Below are 18,291 nucleotides of genomic sequence, written 5' to 3' on the forward strand. Positions count from 1 at the left end.
CAAGGTCACCATCACTAGAAGAGAAGAATGTGGATGGAGGCGAGGAGAAGGCTGTTGAGTCACTTCTCCTCCTCTTCAGCCCCTGGGTCTAGCTCCACTCAAGAATCCATGCTCTCGTCTCCAGCTCGCCCCAGCTATCCTCCAGGCCCCATAGCTTTGCTGCCCTCTCTCAGATCAGCCCGTCCCAGCCTACCTGAGCCACGAGTCTTCTCCTTCTCCTCTAGGCGCAGGTAAGGGTCAAGCAGAGCACGAAAGATGCGGGCCAGGCTGGTGACTTCTGCCACTCCTGGGCAGACAGCCTGCTGCCCATGGACCTGCAGCACAGAGCCAGCCCCTCGGTGGACGAGGAATTGGAGTGTGGCAGGCACCAGCACTTCAGCCAAGTGGTTGAGCTGAGTGACTGACTGGCGCTGCAGGCGGTACTCCTGGGGCAGGGCCTTCATCAGGACACTAAGCATACTCTGCCAGGTGTGCTCCCCGCCACACCAGACCAGAGCACAGCGACCCACCACCGTCGGAGACATGTCTGTGACATCTGCCACCTCCATCAGGAAAAAGGTGTCTGGGGGGCGCAGTATCTCCTGGCCATTGGGGAGGCTAAGCTTGGGGGGATCGCTGAGGAGGTAGGTGATGGGGTCCAACCAAGCAGCACTGGGTGTCCCGTCACAGACAACCCAGTGCTGAGTGCCCCCAGGTTCCAGCCCGAGCTTCCTCGAGCCCGTGTACTTGCACTGCGTGCCCACACGCAGCAGCCTGGGAAAGACACCGTGGTGCCAGCAGGGACCCTCCAGCCATCCCAGGAACTCCTGGGGGCTGAGGACACTGGGGTATAGGCTGGTAATTTCCACCGGCTGACAACCCTGGGTGCATACATTCTCCTGGGATGCCAGTTGGTTCTGGATCTTAAATAAGCTGTGCCAACAAGTAGTCTTGCCACTGCCCGCAGGGCCCAGGAGCAGGATGCCTGATGTTACGTTCAGGGCTTGGCTCAGCTGCTCCACAGACCCCAAAATGTCAGGGCTGGGATGCAGTCCTGCCTGCTGCAGCGCCTCTGTCATCAGTGGCTTTGTCAGCCTCAGCGTCGCTGGCTCTGCTAGCACTTGGCTGGCCCCCGGGAAGAGCCCACAGAGCAGCTGGCGGAGCTTGTGCAGGTGGGCCTCGTTGGGGCTGCTGAACAGCTGCGAGTGCAGCAGGGCCTGCAGCAGCGACGCCTCCTCCATGGAGGTGACGCGGGCTTGCTTGGGTGCCTCCAGGGTCGCATTTAGTCTCTGGATCGTATCTTCCAGTACCTGCTTGAGCAAAGGCAGGCGGCAGGGCAGGGGCCCAGGCACCAGCTCACGCTCCAGGGAGAAGAATTTGGTAAGGCGGGTGGCCATGCGGGAGGGGTCTCGAATCCCTGCACTCTGCAGGGTCATCTCTGCTAGGTGGTACAGGTCAGGCAGGGTCAACGCCACAGGCCGCAACAGCAGGCGCAAGTTGGCGGGCACCGTAGGGCTCAAGGCCCGCAGTGTCAGGAGACAGCCGTAGCCAAGGCGAATGTTCACATGGTGGTTTTCAAAGAAGCCTGTGCCGAGTTGCAGAGGCTGGGTGGGGTCGATGGTGCTGGTGTTTTGCGAAGCCTCCTGGTACAGCGGGGCATACAGAAGGCGTAATGCCGCTAGGCGTTGGCCCAGGGCAGAGAGCAAACCCGGGGGCAGGTGCTCAGCAGCCTTCAACATCAGCCAGGCACCAGCCTGGAGGGCACCATTCAAGTAGTTGCTCAGGCTTGGGACCTCTATCCTAGACAAGCAGGGCAGTATCACCAGATGGCGGCCTAGGGCCCGGGCCAGGTTGGTTACCACAGTTGTCTTGCCCACACCATCAGGGCCCAGTAGGGTGCCGCAAGCCACCTCGTCTAGGGCCAGTAGCAGCACCAGGGCTGGCCGCTCATGCAGCAGGGTGGGTAAGAGCTTCAGCCTGGGGCCCAGGTACTCATAATTATACTGGAAGGAGTGGCCCAGCACTTCTATCCAGCAGGGAGCTGGTGGCTGAGAGGGTCCGGCAGACTTACTGATAGTCCTGAGTCTCTGCAGGGGACTCCTGGTCATGTGAGAGGAACCCAGGTGGTACTTGAGCTGGCGGGCCCAGTGGAAGTCTCTCAGATCACTGACGTCATGCTGCCGCAGCAGCTGTGCTATGTCCCGATGGCGCACAGTCAAGACCAGGAGGGCACTGAGCAGGCTGGCCTGGTGGACAGAGGGCAGGGGCTGCCCACCCAGGCGGACCCTTTGGGCCCGCAGAAAGTGCACTAGTACCTCCAGCTTGTGCATTTGCATGGGGACCATGGCCAGGGCGTTCCCTTCAAGCAGCGCTTCCTCCATCTCTGCCCGCCACACCACCTGCTCTGCCACCAGCACACACTGCCACGGGAAGGTCTGCGCTAGAGCCAGCCAGTGTAAGATATGCTGGTACAAGGCTGGCTGGTTTTGAGGAGGCAGCTGTTGGAAGAACTCTGGGGGCGGGCCCTGAGTGAGGTGGGTGGCCACACAGCCCTGCAGCATGGACACGAGGACCGTGCGCAGAGATGTCTCCAGAGAGGCCAGCCACTTGGGGAGATCAGGATGAAGAGGAAGCGTTCCCTGCAACTTCACCACCTCCCCGCCTGCCCCGAGCACGGCCGTTGTTTCCACCGGCGCCGCGGGCATGCTTGCGCTCGGCTCCTCCAGCGCATCCTTGCTTTCCTTCTCATCCATTGAGTTGGCCTGGAAGCGCACAGCAAGCACATGAGGGAAGCAACGATGTGCCCATTTCTGGGCTTCGCATGTCTCAAGTGGGGCAGCAAGAAGGGCCACCAGCTCACTGTCGCTCAGGAAGAAGAAGCGGGGGAAGCGAGCACGCACCCTGTAGAGCACCCCCTCCAGTGTCACGATGATCCCCTCGAGCTCCACTGAGCCTGCGTGGAGCACTTGTTGCAGCTGCTGCCCCTGGAGGTGAGGGCTCCGCTTAGCACTGGGCACTATAAGTGACAGGACCAGCGGGTCCTCCACGGAGGTCTTCATCAGGGTCCGATACTGGTCATCCACGACCTTGAAACGAGCGTTCTGGAAGGCAGGGTGCACGGGAAGATGGCAGCTTCCTCACTAGTCATTCGGGAGCCACGGCCCACCCTTTCTCCCCGGGTCCCCCTACCATTTCAGAGGTAGGAAACTGGATCTTCATCTCATGCAGAACTTTATTCAGAAAAATCCACTTCTGCTGGAAGGTCCCCCACACCTCTAGCAGGGCACCTGGGAGCAGGCAGAGGGATTTTGGATGAGACGCTAGCGTTTGGGCTTCCGCAAAGGGCGCAGCTTGTTCTTGCTGTGACCTCTTGGGGGTGGGGGGAGTGGAGGTGGGGCACCAACCCAGCTATGTAATTCTGGCTCCACAGGAAACACCTGGTTCCCTCCTTCCAAGAAGTAGCCTTGAGGGAGGCTTTTGCTTTGTCTTTCAGATCCGCCCCACCCCCTCAGTGATGCCCCCTGGGATGCTTCCACTTCCAGTTTCGCCCATCAGCCCACCTGGAAGTCTGCACTCACCCAGGCTGTGCATGAGGGTCATCCACTCTAGAGCTGTTTTGTGCAAATCACCCGACTTTTGGGTGGCCAGGATCTTGAATAGCATCCGGAGAGTCTCCTGGATGGAGTCCAGCAGGCTGCTGCAGTCTGCAGGAAGAGGGGCCTCTGGGTGAGAGGAGCCGGTGGTCAGATGGGGTAAAGACCAAGGTGGGGGGCGGGAAGGGAGAAGAGCAGTGAGAAGTCAAGGTGACCTGGGATCCCTTCCAGGGGAGGCAATGACAGAGGCCAGACGCCCTTTCTACCTTTGAGGATCACAAAGCCTCTGGCCGGGCAGTGAAAGCAGCACTGCTTTGGAGTAGAGCAATGACAACAGACGGCACACACACACACGCACACACATGCACGCGCACACACACACACACATACACACACCATGCATTACAATCAGGCTCCTGGCCTGATTAGTCCCCCATTTAGATATTATGAGTGTTGGGTTTTATCCTTAGGTAAACCTACTTATTTGAAGAACTTGAACCTCTAGTTTAGGAAGGGATTCCAGCCCCCTACATTACTTGTTCTATAGGAAGAAAGCCGAGATGAAAGGAGTACTGGGAGAAAGGCCGAGGGCCAAATCCTCTTCCACAGCTTTGGTATAAGGGCCTGAGCAGGTGGAACTTCCAAGGACATGGCCTTGGCCTTATACTATTCAAAGATCTATCTCATCGGGGAGACTGAGGCTAAAATTGGGTCCTAACGAGGGTAAAAATGTCTTGGAAGAGAAGCAAGAGAAGAGATTAATTCAGACAGAAGCAGGATTCCCCAAACAGTCCTTTAAAACAAATCAACCATTCCAAAATATCCCTTAACTGCCAATGGGTCGGTTCGGACTCAGCAATCCTAAGGGACAGGGTAGAACTGTACTGTGGGTTTCTGAGACTATAACTGTGTACAGGAGCACAAAGCTTCATCTTTCTCCCATGAAGCAGCTGGTGGATTTGAACTGCTGACCTTGGGGTTACCAGTCCAACATGTAACTCACTACACCACCAGGGCTCCTCCAGACAGTTCTCCTGGGAAGAAAATGCGTAGTGTCCTGCTCTCCAAGTGAAAGAACTTCTCCACTGCCTAGGGAAACAGTATTTCTCTGGTCCCTCTCTCTGTCCCCTTTACTCGCTCTTTGCGAGGTGTGGTAGCAAAAGGGGTCCATCTCTTATTCTCAAAGGAGTATGTGACGGCCCACAACCCTCTCTGTGGCTCTCTGAGAAAGTGTACTTCCAGTTTATTCTGCATACTCAAATTGTCCATTGATTTTGAGAAGGTTGTGAAGAGGTGGTGGGCATCTCACTTAAGCCTAGATCTAGGCTACATCCATCAACAAAGTACATATAAAAAAAAAACCCATGGTGTTGAATTGGAGAATGTTTTGTTGTGTATGTTTATGTAACAGTTGAAAAAAACCAACAATAATTACACACACAAATAAAAAACACATGGTATCTTGGGGAGGTCATAATTCTGTCGAACACACACAGACTATTGCTCCCATTAGCTGAAATGTATTCTCAGCAGTTGTCAGGGTGTGCTTGCCAACTTGTCTGTGGGTGTTATCATTTTAATTCCAGAATTTAGTCTAACATTAATATGAATCCCTGAAAAAAAATGGATGGGTGGGGAAAGAGATGCTGTTTCTATCGAAACTATGAAAGTTTTGGTCAAGGTGAATTAAAAAATGAAACCCATTTTCCTTGAGTGGATGCCAACCCATAGTGACCTTCTAAGACATGCTATGAAAGCAAGTGTAAGCGGGACAATTTCAAACTATTGGGAAATCCTCAGGGCCTTTGAAGTGTCTTCATATTGCTGCTTGATTTGCTAGAAACTGAAAGGAAACAGGAGACAATGCATGAACCATTTGATCTGTGCAAGAAAGGCAGTGAGGAACTTCCAAGGACAAGGCCTTGACCTTAAGTTGAGAGCAAATGAATACACATTGATATGTTTTAAGTTAAAATAAAATTCTTAGGCCATGAATGCATCATAGTTTATGATTTACCTGTTTAACTCAATTTCTGGATTAACTGGCTGTTTCTGTTGTGTTGGAGAAGGATTTCCTCATGCGCTGGCAACTCCCCAGTGATATCACTTGGTACTTACGCACGTGCCTTCCTGTGCCCTCGTACCGTGCAAGTTAGGCAAACTCCTGCTCCTTCCAGGTCAGCACGAGGGCCTCTGCCTCAGGGAAGGCCCTGAGCGCTCCCTGGTCCTCTGAAACGTAACTGCCCTGAATAAAGTGCCCCATTATGCACTTAGCCCTATACGACTGCCTAGCTAACTGCCCATCTTTCACTGGACTCCTGAGGGCAGAGCTGCTGTCTTGTCAACCTTAAAGTCTCCTCTATTTGGCACAGAGGAAGCAGGTGAGTTGGATGAGAGAATGAATGAGGGGCATAAAACCAGACTTCAGGGTACAGTCTAGAGGACAAGGGCATTGAAGATTGAGAGTTGACCATGAGAAATGTCTGAGTGTGTCCAGAAAGGGAAGAGTCTTTGCTGAGGGAATTGGGGGTGGGGGTAGGGGATGGGGAGAGCATTCGAAATGTGAGGAAAGTCCCAAGATAGGAAGACATTGTGTCAGAACAGACAAATGTCTCAGGTTATCAAGTAAGGATGGACAGTGGTGGGTGAAGTGCAAATGGTCTCCAGCAGGGGGCTCTCACCGAGCAGCCAGGCCTGAGTCTCACCTGAGAGAATGAAGGTGCCACTATCCTGGCATACTATGTCCCACTGGGGGCCGCGGAGCGCCTGCCTCTTGGAGCGCTCTGCAGCTGGGGGCTCGTAGGGTACACGCAGAATAAAGTTGAGCAGCCGCAACTGCCTTCCTTCCCAGGACCGTTGCAGCGACCGTAGGCTGTCTTGGGCATGGATTCGATCATTTTCACACTGCCACATCTGGAAAAGGTGGGTCTCAGGAAGCAGGACTGGGAAATGGCTCAAGGGAGATACTGGGAGCTAGCACTTAGGGATTGGGCCTGGGCACAAACCAAGAACCAGAGCTCAGAGGAGCGCCGGTCTTGGGGATGCAGGAAGCATAAAGTCATCTGGCTTCAACGATGACATCAATGGCATCTTAGCTACTTGGACGCAAGGCTGTCCCCCGAGCTGTGAATCCCGCCCTCTGCCAAAGCTCCAGCTGAACACACAGTCATCAGTCATGTGTGCTCTTTTCCAACAGGGTAAGGAAGAGTGTTTGGGGTGTGGGTGGGGGCATTGTCTTCCTGCGTGGCCACAAGTTCTGAACTGCCCTCCTCCAGAAACTACATATCAAATCCTCATCTGGAGACTTAAGAATACCCATGCCCTTCAACTATGCCATTAACTTCACATATACCTCCCTGGTCCCCCGCCCCCATCTTCTACATGCCAACATTCACTGTTTCCTTGTCTCAAGGGGCTGCTAGGCCTTTAACTGGCTCAATTAATGCTTAGCAAACAAGTCCTGGAATAGGATCCCTCCATGTCATCCTGTGAGCCCACCTGGTTGATTCGATCGGAAAACTCCAGCAGTGGACAGTTGATCAGCTGGCCCAATGTTAAGAGGTCCAGATTAATGAAACTTCCCAGCCCTAAAGCTGGAGGTGGGGAGGACAGCATCAGAATCCCATCCACTATCTGGCAGGGGCCCACCCATATCTCAGATACCAGACCTAACCCCAATCCCAGAATCTAGATCTGGGATCCAGAGCCCAGACCAACCCAGCCTCATTGAGACTGAGTGCAGATCTCAGAGCACAAAAATAGAGTCCAGAACTCAGAGTCCTATGCACACTGTGGACCAGAGCTCAGACCCCAACCCAAAGCCCAGGTCAGGTCAAATGAGGTCAGAAGAGACGGTCCTACAGCATCGTGAAGGTGGTTAAAAATGGATGGATCCCCATGGGAAAAAAGAGGTTCGGTACCTGATGAAAGGAGCAGCCTAGGGACAAGTGGCATTTTTGTCAGGAGCAGCAGAGAAGTCAGTTCTGGTAAAGTTCTAGCTAGCCCTTACGTCATTCCCAAGCCCCTCCCCTCTGACTCTAAGAAACCCACCTCGCAAGAGAGACTGGACCGGAGGGTGCTGCAGCTGCAGGCTGCTCAGCTTGATGAGCAGTGGGAGGTAGCTGCGGAACTCCTCCAACATGCGCTGGCAGCAATGCAGCACTGGGTTCTGCAGCTCCCAGCTTGTGATCATCTGGATCACCTCTGTTAACCAGGCGTCTGTCTTCTCCATGGCCATCGCAAAGTTGAACTAGAGGCAGAGGGCTTCTCACTTCCTGTTGGGAGACCCTCCCCACCTCCACCCATGCAGACCTCCTCCCCCCAGGCAGGAGCTCCGAGGAAGGGTGTCAGCACCTTGATAAAAGCCATGCACTTCCACTCGCTGATGTGCTCTGAGATGATACGGTACAGGTGCCAGATGCGCTGCTGCTGCACGATCGGACGGGTCCCACAGGCCGGCAGGGCCACAGGCGTCTCATCCCCTGTGGGACAGGCTAGCTGAGGCCCAGGACTGGGTGCTGGGGCGTGAAGGGGGTAGTCAGTGAAGAGCCCAGAATGATAGAAGGGAGGGTTCAGCAGGAGGGGTAAGAGGGCCCAATATGTTCCATATGCAAATGGAGTAAAGGAAAGCTGAAGTAGGAAAACGGAGAGCAGGTCACTTCTACTCCAATGCACTGTCATTCCGTTGGTTTCAACTCGTAGGGACCCTACAGGATGGAGAAGACCTGCCCCCGTGCGTTATCGGGGCGGGAGTTCTTTACGGGAGGGGAGAGCCTCGTCTTTGCAGGCCATCCCAAGGAAGTGGGTAAGAACATGAGTACAGCGTGAAAGGGAAGCAGCTCTCTTCTCTCAGCCTCTAGCTCAGGCCACTCCAGGCACATTGGTCACATACACCGGGCATTGTGGGGAGAGGTCAGCCACTTACAGACATCCTCCCCGAGGGCAGTTAGTCACCAGACTACAGGGTAGGCCTCACTCCCTGCTACTGGGGATAATAAACTATTCCTCCCTGAGGCCTGCGATCAAGCATTCTCACCCTACCAATAAGGATCTCTATCAGTTGAGTCAGGGAACAGGCCAAACTGACTCTGGGACAGCCAAAGTTACATTGCCATCCTAAATCTAGGATCTGCCCATCTTGCCATATGTATACCCTCAATCCCTCCTTCCTATTATGTGGATACCCCTAGATTACCCCCTCCCATTACTGTATGACCTATAGCACAACCCCTTCCTGTGATGTATGTCCTCACCTGTAATTAGGGGGCTTGCATGTCCCCAGAGAATATCAAAAGCCGGGGCTAGCATTAAAGGGCTCTCTCCCTCCACGCGGACAACCAAGCGGGGCTGAGGTGAGCAAGCTGCCATGAATCGTGTCTGACTCCATTTATTTCTGTATTTCCCTTCTATCTCTCATGCTCTCTGTAACTTTACTATAATCCTTACTTATCGCTGTACAATTGCACCTACCGGACCCGTAATGATGTGTTAGGGGCTGGCTTCCCCTGACAGGCATCATGCTCCCTCCTACTAAGGGCCTTTGACTGGCAGTTCATTCTTTCTGGAACACTGTAAACCTACAAAGCTAAATCCCTCACCCAACTCAAGTCTGTGCTTAAAACATCCCCTTAATGAGACCACCAGGCCCCCTCACTCAAAAGTGCTATCTATCTTCCTCCCCTGGACCCTTCTTACTTCACTCAGTTTTCCCCCAGATGCCTTCCTGTGTTCTAGCAGCCTACATACCTTCGTTATATTGTAGGCCTGTTATTTGCCTTTCTTTACCAAGCTATTTGATGATCTGTGAGTATAAACATTTTTGACGTTGGTTCGTTGGCAGACTACATGGACTAGGAAGCTTGCAGAAACACGCTTGACCATAGATCCGTGTTGAAGGTATGAGCTCCCAGCCCAGGGAGAGATCAGTGAAATGCGAAGGAATAAAGGCCCAGCCCACATAGAAGAACATAAGAGGCCCCCTGTTGGGTTGACCTCGGGTGAGAATCCCGTTTTCTGGCTTATGGTCAGCCGTGATATCAGTGTCAAGAGTAAGTCGTCATGACTAATCATCATGATGCGGAGGCCTGCAGTGCCCTCAAAGGAATGGGACTGGACTGAAGGTTGGGCTTATGACCGCCAGCCTAACTTGCTTGAGCCTGGAGTGAGCGGACAACACCCAAGTGCTGGGATTCATGAACAGCATCCCTCCCGGCAGCCTTAGCCTGTTCATAGGCGGAGGGTCAACTGACTACAGAAACTCTGACCGGACACTTTAAAAAGACAGCAAATGTAAGCTCCGCTAATCTCCCTTTGTCTCCATTCAAAAGAGCTGGCTCGGTAGCTACATACTCTTTGGTCGGAATTATCTCAGCATCAGCTGTTGGACAAACAACTCCCTCTGTAAGATTGCTGCAGACACACGAAAAGATAAATGCAAACTGGGGGAGTAAGAGCAAGTATCTTTTGGTGGAACAGAAGTATTGACTAGGGGAAACAACAGCAGACTCTGCCTTCCCTGGCAGACTGTGAGTCCCCTACTCTAAGTACAGCAGCTCGCACAACTGAGGTCTGAAGGGTTGTATCCTGAAATCTTCCCTTGAGACTACAGAAGTGAGAGATTCCGGAGGCCCGTATGGGGACCCCGGGTCCTGAGTTCCAGTCCTCAGCGGGAGGAAGGCTCTGTCTCGGGCAGCCAGGGGAGAAAGCAGAGGCGCTCAGTACCAGTGAAGGTGGCATAGGCATGGTGCAGTTCATCGAGGTGGTTGACTGTGCTCTGAAACTGACGCTCCAGTGAGATGAGCTGGCATTCGATGCTCCTCTGCTCTTGCGTAGGGTCCATGAAGGGGCTGGACACGGCCTTCTCAAGCAGGACTTCCAGCTCCACCAGTGCCGCTGCCATCAGCTGCTGCAGCTTGGGCACGATGGCATGTTGCTTGCTGAGAAGGAACTCTGCTGCCTGACTTTTCTCAAACTGAAATGCCTCCCACGTATCCAGCAGCTTCAAGGCAAGCAGAGGACAGTCAGGCGGATGTCGTTCTGGGGAGGGGAACTGGATGTGGAAGGGGCGGGGGCGATAGGTGACTCCCTGAACTGCCCTCTCACCGAGACATCCAGCGCTTCGTTTTCAGCACTGAAGAGGTTAAATTGGTTGCGGATGACTTCGTGAAGTAACCGTGTGTACTCCACTCGATCCTCCAGCTCGGTGTTCTTCTCGTTGGCCTCGTTCAGCTGCAAGGACAATCAGATGAGATCAGCAGCCCCACACCCCCGCACCCTACTTTGGTCTGGTGGGGGGTGGGGAGGGGTTCGGTCACTCTCTTGAGACTCCAGACCCCGGCAGCAGCCTTGTAACCAGCTGGGATCAGAGGCCATCTGGCCAGGTCTCTGGATAGGTAGCAAGGCTCCTTGCCCCCCAGCGCATCCCCCTGATGACAGGGCACTGGGTCCCTGTGTGACTGCGAGCCATGGAGAGCAGGACCATGGCTCTGGCAGGGGGGCGGGCTCTTAGTCATGCCCTGACATGAGGAAACCGAGAGCCACGCGAACAGGGGGAGCGTTTGCAAGGGTCTAACACGTAGTGAACTCCAGTTGGAAGTATGGAGCACCAAGGCAAGACCTGAGGAGAGCGTGTTGCTGAGCGGGATGGGCGGGCCTGGAATGGCGAGGCCAAGGGCACGGGGCAAGCCCACCTTCTGGGAGCACCGCGCAATGGCATGGATGTCCGAGTTGATGGTTTGGAAGATTTTCATGAAGTCTGTGAGCTCGGCTATCAGCTGCTGAGTGCGGCTCTGACACTCATCCTGCAACTGCGCAAGAATGTCGTTCCTGATCTTGTCCAGCTTGGAATCTGGAGACAGGAGGCGGGGGCAGGGGCGGGCATTAGCCGGTACATCTCAAGGAGAAATGCAGAGAGAGAATGTTTGGAGCAAGAGGAGAAGAGAGCTCAAAAGGAAGCCAGACTATGAATTCATTCCGACACTCATTGAATGCTCACCAGATTCCGGCTCAGCATCCAGTGACTGGGTAGGTATGTGTACTGTACCGGAAGGCAAGAGCAAGGGGGTGAGGCTGAAAGCCTCTTTGCCCTCAAAAGCTCATCATAGGGTGGCAGGGATGAGCAAACAAACAGATTCCCAGAAACCAGTGTGATAAACACTCTCTGAGGGCCCAGGGCGCCTCAATATAGTGCACAGAGGAGAGGCTTCAGGAGGCTGTCCTCACAGATGGGGACATTGAAGGTGAATGTCTTGAGTGGTCAATGCTCAGTGGGATAAAGGCATGCCAAACAGATAAAGCAGCATGGGCAAAGTCATAAAAATTACAAATTCACGAATAGCGGAATGCCCTAGCAGAGGAGGAAGATTTCTGTTTGGGGAATCTCACCAAAGTTCTTGTAGAAGAGATGCTCCAGGGACAGTATGATCTGCCTTTGGATTTTAGGCATTACGGAAGCTGCCAGGGAGGTGTGGGGCTACAAACTAATCTTGGAAGCTGCCCTTGGCAACATGTGTAATGGCACTGCCTTGATATTGTTAGGTGCACAGGGACACTATGCACAACAGAATGAAACACTGCTTGGTCCCGTGCCAGCCTCCCCATTGTGGCTGTGCTTACCTGCGCCTCAGAGGTCAGGAATCACAACAACATGAAATTTGTCTAATCTAAGATATCACTAATTAAGAGAAGCATGTTGTCTTTATATGCCATTGAAAATAAGAAAACATGATGCTATCTAAATTCCGGCATGCTGTTGATCACGACCTCTGGAGTCTAGCGGTGGTTTCAGCAAGCACAGAACAGTGAGCTACAGTATAGAAACCCAGCACACAGTATGCCAAGAAACATATTAGGGCATACTTACTACCTCACAGGCACTTTATCAAGTGCTTTGCCTGCGTTTTCATTTAATCCTCACATAGCTACGAAGAGTTCACTATCCCGTTTTGTACAAAAGGTACCTGCAGTTCAGCAGATTAAGTAACTTGATCAACACCACACAGCTGCTATGCATGCAACAGAGGACAGAGTCAAGCTTAGGTAGCCTGGTGCCACTCTGTCGTGTTTCCTGTTTGGAGGTGTAAAGCGTACGCCAACCTACTCCCTCCCTCTTGTGCATCGCTGCAATTAGAAGGTGGGAGAGTGAGTCCTGGCTGCAGATGAGGGAGGCCTTCTGGAGGCGGCCCTGAGACACTGTGTCCAAGGGGATGAGCACTAAGAACTGAGACAGAGGGGGAAAGTGGGCAAAGAAGGGGAGGAAGGGGGAACCAGTCGCAATGATCGACACATAACCACACACACACCCCTCCAGGAGCATGAAGATCAGAAACCATGGGGGAAGGGAGATAGCAGGTCAGTGTAAGATATGCAAAGAATAATAATTTAGTAAGGGGTCAGAAGGGGGCGGGGGTGATGAGCCCAAGAGCTCAATAGAAGTAAATGTCAAAAAAAAAAGTAAATGTCTACAAAAGAATGATGGTAACATATGTACAAATATGCCTGATACAACTGATGTATTAATTGTTATAAGAGATATAAGATCCCCCAATAAAATGATCTTTCAATTAAACAAAAAAAAAGAATCGAGACAGAAAATGCCCAGGGTGTGGGATACTAGCCTGAGTTGAACACAGCACTAAGGGTATAAATTCGTCTTTTTTCAAAATATCCCTCTGCTCCATGACCAGGCCACTGCCAGGCTATGGCTTTTGGAACCATGGCATCTGGCAGATAAAGGCAGGCAGGAGCTCAACAGCGACACGCCATGGTATCAACGAGCAACGGCAATCACTTCACAAAATACCAGGACGCCTTGGAGCTGGAATTTGGAGATGGATAGGGAAACCGACTTGAACGGTATTTGGGAGGCAGAAAAATGGAGAGGATTTAGCAATCGGTTGAACATTGTGGGGTTGGGGAGAGGGAGGAGGCAAGGGTGACTAGGCTCCTGGTGAGACCAGCTGTTGAAAGTAGAGGATTGTGCCATTCATTCTTCACTGCTGAAGGGAGCCAGGAAAAGGAGGCGCAGAGCTGGAGACTGGGAAGATAACATCTCATCAGTGGGAAGGATGAGATAAGACAAAGGGAGCTGAGTTCAAGTGAAAAAATCATTAAGCACTGACTGTACGCCAGACTCAATACTAGTATCACAAATAATATTTCCTCACTGGAACCCTATGAGCTAAGTATTGTACTCATGTTGAAAAGTTTTTTTAACAAAAGATGTTCAGTGATCTATGGTCATGAAGCAAGTGAAAATGGCCAGCATTTGAAACCCTGTGATTTTCTCTCTCCATCTTCTCTTTGTAAAGAGGCCAGTGGATTCTAGACTCTGGAGCAAGAAGGTAACAGACTAGAAAGAGAGCACAGACGTCCAGAGCAGCAGTCGAGCAAAGCCTGCCCAAAACAGGGCCCGAAGAAAGCATACCATTCAAGGTCCTCCTCGCTCCTACCTTGCCAGCCTGGACAAAGGGGAGAGAGGAGTGGGGGAGCGCAGAAAGTTTTCGTGGTCCAAAAGATACAGAAGTCTTTGTGGCACATAAGATGAGGCATGAGCTGACATCTGTTGAGCAAAGGCAGGGGCAGCCAGGCACTTTCCAGAAAATGGCTTCAGGTACCAGCTCACAGACCTCCCATCTTCAGCAGGTTCTGGGAGAGTCTCGGTAGAATGGAGACTCCAAGTCTGTTCCACTGCAGACTCTCCCCAGGTTGGGCTCCTAGCCTAAAGCAAAAAGCCTGCCCACACAGGAGACAGCTTTCCCATGGGAAGTGCAAAAGAGACAAGGCTAGATCTTGAATCGGAGTTCTCTGAAACCCTGAGATACCAACAACTGGGCCTTGGCCTAGTGGGGTCAGCAGTGACAAGAGACCACCTGGTAGTGTGCTCTTCTGCTAACATGGGACAAGAGACCACTGGTAGTGTGCTCTCCTGCTAGCAGTCACAAAAGTGTAAGAATCGTGGCGTGAGATGGGTGTGATAGAAAACGGGCCAAAGAGAACGCTTCTAAATACCCCACAGTTCCAAAATGGCAGAGGCTACCGAAGCGAACCAAGAGTTGGCAGCTTGTGTTGAGGAGTAAAGGACTTGAGGCTGTGGGTCAGCCTCAATGTGGAGGCTTCACTAGACTCCACGGAGCTACAATGCCAGCGGGGACCAAGGTGGGGTCAGCAAGGAAGACCAGGGCCAAAGTCTGGGGCCTGATTACGCCAAGAACCCAAGTCAGTTACAGCAGCCTGGAACCTATCAGCAGCAGACGCAGTCATGTCAGGAGGTTAAGGGCCAGGCAAGGACGCATAAAATGTTGATGAGGGTCCCAAGAACTAACAAAGACAAACACATAGGCCCAGGGATCCTCCTCCAACAGCAAGTGCCACCTGAGAGAGGAAAAGGAGGAGGGAGCACCATAACCATGCTGTGAATTTTGAATTGATGGATGTTCAGGACAGAATAAATCAGACCCAGAATGACAATTTTAAATGAAAAGCTCTCTCTTTAACTGGGAAAGTTAGGTTTTTCTTTCACTATCAACTTTCACAGAAGCTAGAGCTACAGAGGAAACCAAGATCCTTTACAGAGAATTGCAACTTTTTGTACTCCACGTTGTCAGGCTGAACTCTGACACAGGTGGGGAATGCAGCACCCCAAATTCCCAAGAATCTCTGTGCAGAAACCAATCCCAACAGCCTACGAATAGGATACGACTGTTTCTGCCACATTTGGTTTAAGCCGCTTCCACGTGGTAGGGCTGGAACGTTACATGCGGCAGGAACACAATTCCTGAAGAGCCCAAGCAAACAGATGGACTGTCCTCTGAGTGAACACAAGGATCTGTTTTATTATAAAGGAAAGGGGCTGTGGGAGACTGTGGCTACATTGAGGGTCCTGAGCCAAAGCCTCTGCAGTACACTTCAGGCCCAGGGAGGATCTTGTGAACAGAGATAAGCAAGGGAGTAGGGAAGAGAGGAGGGCTGGCAGCACTCACCCATCTCTGCCTGCATCTCACGGCAGCTCAGCAGCAACAACCTGCCTTTTGTAATCAACTCAATAGGCATGGTGGAGACACGGGCCTGCCAAGTGTTCAGGCGGCTCACTAGGGTCCTGTAGTTCTGGATGGGACAGCCTCTCATGGCCTCCAGCTTCTGAGGCCCCCAGGTTTGTAGGAATTCATAAATGCCTGCTAGCCACTGGTAATTTCCGCAAAATTCCTGCACCTCGCACAGCACACCCTGTGGGCAGACAAAACGTTTAGGGCAGAGGCAGGTGGCTATGATGGGGATTGAGGGGCCTCACCCTGCTCTTCAAACCACTATGCTCACCTCCATCAGGGCCTGTTGTATAGTCATTGCCTGCTGGATTTGAGGGTTACTGTCAAGGTCCTCCTGCAGCTGCTTGTAATTAAAGGGCAAGAATTGGCCCCGCAGGTGGTACCCACGGACCTGCAGGCTTCCAGTATTTGTACGAGACTTCCAAGGCCACACCAATCCAATATCCGGGCCACAGAAGATTCTCGCAGCATAGTTGCGCTGGTCCTGGGACTTGGACATCAGGAAGGCCATGTTTGAGTCATCTTCTTCATATTCTACTAGTGGAAGACGTGGCATAATTATCAGTGAGAACCTTCCAGAGCCCCCACACAACCTCCTTCACACCAAGTATATAAGTACACACACACACACACACACATTCTTTATCATTGAATTTATCCATACATCTACATCACACCTATAGAACACCAGACCCATGAAGGAAATGTATGTTAGAGTTCATCTGCGAAGAATGGAATACAGTCTAGCTAATAAAAGCAAGGAAAGGAAGCACTGTAGATTATTAAATGGGTTGCAGAATAATTGGGAGAGCTGAGAAACAAGAACAACTAAGGCTCTCTACCTGGTGAATTGGGATGTCATTGACACATTGCAAAATACATGGCATGTGCTCTACCTCTCTCTACCGTTGACAAAAATCTGGACCAAAGTCTCATTCATGTAAGTCTAATTGCTGTTGTCGGATGCTGCCGAATTGGTTCTGACTCATAGTACTCATATATCAGTCTAATCAGTGGGTCCTAGATCATGATACATAACTACAAGGGGCTCTGGGAAATGTAGTCTGTAGCATTCCGCCATCAGCAGAGTGGAAATGCACACTGAAAAGAAATTGGAAATGATACTGAGCTTGCCAGTTCTCAATAACCAGCCTTAAGGAACATCCTTGAACTTGGCCTCCACCTTAACTTTTTAGGAACTGGTTATACGCCAATTTTGCCATTTGTGTTTAAAACTTGGTCCAAAAGGAGAAAACCCACCAAAAATGTTCAGAAATTAGATCTACACTACCAATACGGAACCACATTACCAAAACTGAACCATACTACCAAAACTGAACCACACTACCAATGCTGAACCACACTACCAATACTGAACCACACTACCAAAACTGAACCACACTACCAATACTGAACCACCACTACCAATACTGAACCACATTACCAAAACTGAACCACACTACCAATGTTGAGCCAAGGCTTAATCCTCAGGTTTCTTCTCAACCCACACTCACTTTCTAGGCTGTCTGGCCTGGTGCCATGCCTTTAAGTGTCATAGGTTTTCGCTAAGATTTATGGCTCTCCCTGAATCCCAGTCCCATTGAAACAATCTCCGACTCCACATCTTCACATGATTCACGTGGCTGTAACTCGAACTTCACGGGTCCCACACCAAGCTCCTCCTTTCTCTCCACAAATGTTGTTCCTCCTACAGCCTGCCAACAGCAGTAAATGGGAAGACAGTCCTTCCAGTTGCCCAAGTCAAAAGCTACATACAACCCATCCACCCCTCACCAAATCCCGTTAGCACTACATTCAACATACACCCAGAGTCCAAGCAATTCTCACCACCTCGGTGGGTGCCCTCGCCCCAGCTTGAGTTCCCGTTATCTCGTGCACCACGTTGTTTGGATATTCTCCTAACATGTCACTTTGCTTTGGCCCTTGCCTCCAACATCTAACCGTCTTGGTGCCACATCAGAAGAAGAATCTTTACATAATGGCAAGGAGGGCTTCTGGGGAGATGGTAGTAGTGCTGAAATCTCCCAGGTTCTCGTGGAACAAATATAGAGTAAAATAAAATAAAACGAATACATAGCATGTTCACCAAAATGATGACAAAAGATCCTCATAAACCCTAAAACACAAGTGGGTGGGGACTAACCACCTGCAGTCTCAAGGCTCACATGGGAGGAAGGAAGCTGAAGGGAACACTGGCTCACTGGACAGACTGAGAATAGGACACTCCCAGACAGCCAGCAGGCACTCACTAGAAAGCAGAGGGCCAGTTGGGAAGAGCAAGTCAAACTAGAAGGAGTTTTGTTCACTCCTATCCCTGGTGTCTGTTAATGTGGGCTTATTTGAAAATAGAGTCTCTCTAAGTTCAATGAAATAAAGAAGCCCTTCTACTCCCATAAAGAGTTACATCCACTTTGGATAGAACGCTAAAGAACTCACAGGGGCTGTCCCGTCCTGTCCCACAGGGTCACTCACTGTAAGTCGCAGTCTATTGGATGGCAGTGGGTTTTGAGTTTGCCCCTTCTGATCTTTGTCCTTGGGTACATGCTTCCCTTTTGATGATTCTAATATGAGTGTACCTCACCCCCCTAGAGTTATTGTTCCCCGTAGACCTATTGTTTGGCTGACAATTGAGCCATGGGGGTGAGCTCATTTCCAGA

At 51.6% G+C, this 18,291-nt stretch overlaps 1 protein-coding gene across 1 annotated transcript in view; it reads right to left on the reverse strand.

The window, feature by feature from the left end:
* DNHD1 (dynein heavy chain domain 1) overlaps window positions 1-18,291 on the reverse strand; it is a 73,172-nt gene that overhangs the window by 23,532 nt on the left and 31,349 nt on the right. The window contains 12 exon segments of the mRNA XM_075547728.1: window positions 194-3,080; window positions 3,169-3,266; window positions 3,558-3,683; window positions 6,278-6,485; window positions 7,071-7,165; window positions 7,623-7,821; window positions 7,926-8,053; window positions 10,293-10,617; window positions 10,620-10,799; window positions 11,261-11,418; window positions 15,551-15,794; window positions 15,885-16,147. Coding sequence (XP_075403843.1) covers window positions 194-3,080; window positions 3,169-3,266; window positions 3,558-3,683; window positions 6,278-6,485; window positions 7,071-7,165; window positions 7,623-7,821; window positions 7,926-8,053; window positions 10,293-10,617; window positions 10,620-10,799; window positions 11,261-11,418; window positions 15,551-15,794; window positions 15,885-16,147 — 4,911 coding nt within the window.

Source organism: Tenrec ecaudatus, chromosome 4 (assembly GCF_050624435.1).
Source record: "Tenrec ecaudatus isolate mTenEca1 chromosome 4, mTenEca1.hap1, whole genome shotgun sequence".
NCBI lineage: Eukaryota > Metazoa > Chordata > Mammalia > Afrosoricida > Tenrecidae > Tenrec > Tenrec ecaudatus.